Genomic DNA, 4,574 nt, shown 5'->3' with positions numbered 1-4,574 from the left:
CCCAGACCCACTTATCTGACAGGTACCATGGTAAGTGTCCTTGATAGCTTATCCATGGAATCCTCAGGACAATCCAAGGAAGCAGGTACTACCATTATCCTCATTTTGCTGGTAAAGCAATGGAGACTGGGATTTCCCTGGTGGTCCAGTCTTAACAGACTTTGAGCTTCTTTTTTTTAATGGCTCTTAAAATCTTTTTTTATTGAAGAATAATTGCTTTATAGAATTTTGTTGTTTTCTGTCAAACCTCAACATGAATTAAAAATAAGGAACATGTCACGAATTTGCATGTCATCCTTGCACAGGGGCCGTGCTAATCTTCTCTGCATTGTTCCAATTTTAGTATATGTGCTGCTGAAGCAAGCACCAGACTTCGAGCTTCTAATCTGGGGCCTGAGTTTGATCCCTGCCCAGGGAACTAAATCCCACATGCCTCAACTAATCCCCAGAGCAGGAAAAAAAAAAGTTCTGGGAGAATAAGAAAGTCATCTAGGACATAAGCATAGGCCTGTGGGATTACACATTCCCATAGGCACCCATGCTGTTTCCCCGCCTGTTCTGCCAGGCTGGCCATCCTCTCACAAGCTGAATCCCTCATCTCTCACATCAACAGTCCCCCACCCCACCTGCTACCCTGACTGACCTGTGTGGATCCCTGGGCATGTTCTGCCCACATCCTTGCCTGAGGTTCCTGAGCCCCCAGCCCCAAAGCGAAAGCAAAGGGAGAGGAAATGAAAATCTTGCTTAAGCCAAGGCATTTGTCTGGTGTCAGACGTCTCCATTGCTAATGGACCTCAAATGACTTAACCCTCTCAAGCCTTGATTTCCTCATCTGTAAAATGGGATAATGAGATCTATTATGCTACGTGGGAGCTTGCTGCAGGCGTTGACGCGGGAAAGCCTCTTGCCTGGAACAAAGCAGGAATTCAGTAAATGTTCCTTTATTCCCAGGTGCTCTGAGGAACTCAACTTGAAGTGCATGTGTGTGTGTGTGTGTGTGTGTGTGTCCCCAAGTAGGCCTTTGGCACGGTGCTAGGAGAGAACACATCCACCGGGGAAACCCTCTGCTTAACAAGGGAGAGTCAGAGACTTGAGTATCCAGTTCCCTTTTCCTGCCATCCCCTCCGCTCATGAACCCACAAAGTCAGGTCACTGAATTCAGCATATTTACTGCCACTGAGCAGGGTGAGGGCCTGTTGGAAGACAGGGTCGGGGCATGGCACCTGCTCTCCGGGGACTGGATGCCCCAGCTGAGAAGGGCACAGGCTTCGACTGCTCTCAGACTCTGCAGGTGACGTGCTGTGAGGACCCTGCTTGATGCAGGGTGACGTTGGTCCCCAAGGGGAGGTGGAGGAGGAGGCAGAACTGAGGGATACAAAGGGCCAGAGGGCGAAGTGTAAGATGGCTCTCACTCACACCTGGAGGGGCCAGCCGCCCAGACCAACGCAGAAACACACTCCAAGTTCACACAGCCCCCTCTGTTTCCCTCCCAAAGGACTACCTTCTGGAGAAAGTCCAGGAAGCTGGAATTGTAGGAGGAATTTGCCAGAAGGGAGTTCTTCAACTTCAGTTGCAAAGTCATTCCTGGCCCTAGGGATCCAGATGCACAGCTGAGGACCCAGCTGCCAGGAACAGGCTCCCTCAGGGGTGCGGGCGCCCCTCCTGCCCCACCCCAACCCAAGGTCTTTCATCCCTTCCAGACCCTCTTGCTGCAGTTCAGCCCTGAGCCCTCAGGACCTCAGGACTAGGGTGCCTCCATGTCTCTCTCACCCACTTCTCGTCTTGGGGGCCAGGTGTGTAGCCCTCCAGACTCACCTGCCCCCTGTGAGCTGCCGACGAGGGTCAGGAGGAGGACGAGGGGCAGCCCAGCCCCCATCGCGACTCTACCCCCTCGCTTCTCAGATGCTGGAAGAGATGTCTGAAGGCCCGCTGGCCTCTCCTCACCGGCCTGCCTTCCTGCTCCCCACTCAGTCCTGAGCAATGGTGCGTGTGGGGTGATGGGAGGGTGGCTGGGCAACTGGATTTTCCAGTTCTCTCAATAAGACTCTGAGGACCCAGGAGAGGGCCATTCACTGGGCTGTTGGGGAAAGGGAGGGTGGTCCCCTTTCCTCAATCCCGTGTCCCACTTCTCCCCGACATCTCAAAGCTTGAGAGGGAGTGGGTGCCCCAGGAAGGGAAGTTGGGGAGGCGTCCCTTTGTGCTGGTGTCTGGGCCCCACCCACGCCTGGGCCTCTCATTGCTCTTTAGGGATTAATTATTAACTGCGATTACTTTCTATCAGCTGTGCCACCCAAGGGCTCAGGAATGTGGGCCCAAAAGGGAGGGGTAGATTACACCGAGTTCTCCCCAAACTCGTGTCCTGCTCCCTCAGCCGCAATGACTTTCTGGGTGGGGGGGACTTTCATCTTTGAATATTTTGTTTTAGTCTCTCTAACATATCCTAGCAACTTGGGTGGAGATGCAGTTTCATCAAATATCCCCATCACGTCCTGCCTTGAGCGCTCACGCAAAAGAAATCCCTTCATCCTCCCAGCCAAAGCCCTTTCCCAAATCGCTCAGAATGGCAAACCAACGACAGGATGGAGAGGGAATTTGGAAATCTGTCTAGTTTACCTTCTTTCTTTCTTATTTATTTATTTTATTTGACTGCACTGGGTCTTAGTTGCGGCATATGGGATCTAGTTCCCTGACTAGGCATCAAACTCCAGGCCCCCTGCCTTGGGAGTGCGGTCTTAGCCTCTGGACCACCAGGGAAGTCCCTACCCTCTTTCTTAAAAAAATAGGAAACTAGGGCTCAGAGAGGGTAAATGACTTATTAAGGTCACATAGTAAGTCAGTGGCAGAGAGATTAGAGATAGACCAGGCTGTCATGATGCCAGACACAGGGATAAGCTCAACGGATTGACAAACTAGTCGTGTAAACCCTCTAGAATACACAAGGGCACATGCTCTTTTATCGTCTTAGTTGCCTCCCTATGCGTCTTCTCTCCCTTTTCCCCCACACCAGTGGGCCCCTGAGTAGACGGATGGAGACAGAGAGGATACAGGGCAGAGTCAGGGAGAAAAGCCAAAAGCAGGACCACTAAGATGCAGAGACTGTCTATACCATAAATACTGCCTATAGAGACACTGTCTATACCATAAATGTAAATAATGAGCAACCCAGGGGCTCTCAGACGTGTGCTGGACAGCCGGAAGCCCAGATTGGGAGGAATTCATGGACAAAAGGCTCAGCACACATAGGAGGCAGGAGCAGTGGTGGGGAGGAAGCGGGAACTCAGAGAGGCGCTTTGGGGGATCTGAGTCCTCCTAAGAGGAGAGTGGGAGCGTGCTTCTGTCTTTCCCAGCGGGCGCTCATCTTTTCATGTCATCATAGCTGAGGCTGCTGTGTGCTGGGCACCTTAGAAACATTATTTCCTTTCATCCTTATTATGGCCCTCTGAAGTAGGTACTGCCTTACCCCAGTTTTAGGGGTGAAGACTTTGATAGGTCACACGACTCGCCCGAGAGTGCACAGCTTGGAAGTGGTAGATTCCAGCACAGTGGATTCACAGCTGGGTTCTGAACTTGCTCATCCCTCTGCCCCTGAACAGACGATTGTCTTGCCTGGTGCCCCTCTCCTCTCATTACCCCTTCTCCGCCAAAGGAATGGAAAGTTCTGTGGGCTGCAGCCACTGTGAAGGAGGGATGGTTCAGGTGTTCACCCTCCTGCCCTGCCATGGTCTCTCCTGAGAATCAGATGAGGTCCTCAGGCTGTGTCAGTCATTCTTTACCCCCTGCGTCCCCAAGGGACCCATATACCTCACCCCTCCATGGTCATATTTCTAGGCGCACAAGGACCTTGGGATAGGAGACCTGGGTCTCTCCCCCTTCAGAGAAGGTCCAGAATAGGGACTGACTCTGACCTGGGGGTTAGATCCCGAACCCGGAAAGAGCCTGAGAGCCTGGAAGGAGAATCCTCAGGCTCTTACTCACTCTCCCCCTCGCCCAGTGCTTCCTGGAACCAAGCTGGGATAGGTTAATCCCCTGGGGACAGCTGGGTGGCCTCTCCCTGGGAATGAAGATCCCAGTGTTGATGGAGGCCCTGGCACACCTGGCTCTCCTGAGGCTCCTAATAGGGCCTTAAAGCCTTTAAAGAGCCAGGGAGACGGTCCTGGAAGCGCATCTCAGCGGCACCATGGCTGCTGCACTGGTGCTGCTCCTGGGCCTGCAGGCCTTCGCTGGCTGTGGTGAGCACGGGGGCTTTAGGGGCAAGATGTGGACTCGAGGTCCAGGGAGAGGGCCAGCTCTTCTAACTCCATCTTCTCATTTTTCTTCTGCCAACAGCTCAGCTGATCCCATCGGGGACAGCTAACTCTGGAGGTCTCCCCACCGTCTCTGCTGGTCTCCCCACCATCGATGCAGGTCTCCCCACCATCTCTGGGGATGTCTCTGCTGGTCTCCCCACTGTCTCTGGGGATGTCTCTGCTGGTCTTCCTACTATCTCTGCTGGTCTCCCTACTGTCTCTGCAGGTCTCCCCACTGTCCCTGGGGATGTCTCTGCAGGTCTCCCCACTGTCTCTGCTGGTCTCCCC

At 53.2% G+C, this 4,574-nt stretch overlaps 1 protein-coding gene and 1 non-coding gene across 2 annotated transcripts; both read right to left on the bottom strand.

Annotated features, from left to right (window-relative positions):
- Window positions 1–260: 260 nt before the first annotated feature.
- LOC133237100 (U6 spliceosomal RNA) lies at window positions 261–367 on the bottom strand. The gene has a single exon (XR_009733131.1). It is a non-coding gene; the product is annotated as a U6 spliceosomal RNA (small nuclear RNA).
- A 782-nt stretch (window positions 368–1,149) lies between these two features.
- Window positions 1,150–2,196, bottom strand: SFTA2 (surfactant associated 2). Its single transcript, XM_061398581.1, has 3 exons — window positions 1,816–2,196; window positions 1,502–1,590; window positions 1,150–1,365 (listed from the first exon to the last, which is right to left on the bottom strand). The coding sequence occupies exons 1-3, from the start codon at window positions 1,874–1,876 to the stop codon at window positions 1,279–1,281; spliced, it is 237 nt and encodes a 78-aa protein (XP_061254565.1). The 5' UTR covers window positions 1,877–2,196; the 3' UTR covers window positions 1,150–1,278.
- Between the last annotated feature and the right edge of the window lie 2,378 nt (window positions 2,197–4,574).

This window comes from Bos javanicus, chromosome 23, assembly GCF_032452875.1.
Source record: "Bos javanicus breed banteng chromosome 23, ARS-OSU_banteng_1.0, whole genome shotgun sequence".
In the NCBI taxonomy this organism is placed as follows: Eukaryota; Metazoa; Chordata; class Mammalia; order Artiodactyla; family Bovidae; genus Bos; species Bos javanicus.
The sequence above is the reverse complement of the archived record's forward strand: the minus strand, read 5'-3'. Positions and strand labels throughout refer to the sequence as shown.

Coding starts and splice junctions, on each gene's coding strand:
- SFTA2 (XM_061398581.1), bottom strand. CDS start 1,876: ATGGGGGCTGGGCTGCCCCTCGTCCTCCTCCTGACCCTCGTCGGCAGC. Junction 1,591..1,815: donor CGGCAGCTCACAGGGGGCAG/GTGAGTCTGGAG, acceptor CTGGATCCCTAG/GGCCAGGAATGACTTTGCAA. Junction 1,366..1,501: donor TCCTGGACTTTCTCCAGAAG/GTAGTCCTTTGG, acceptor TGTATCCCTCAG/TTCTGCCTCCTCCTCCACCT.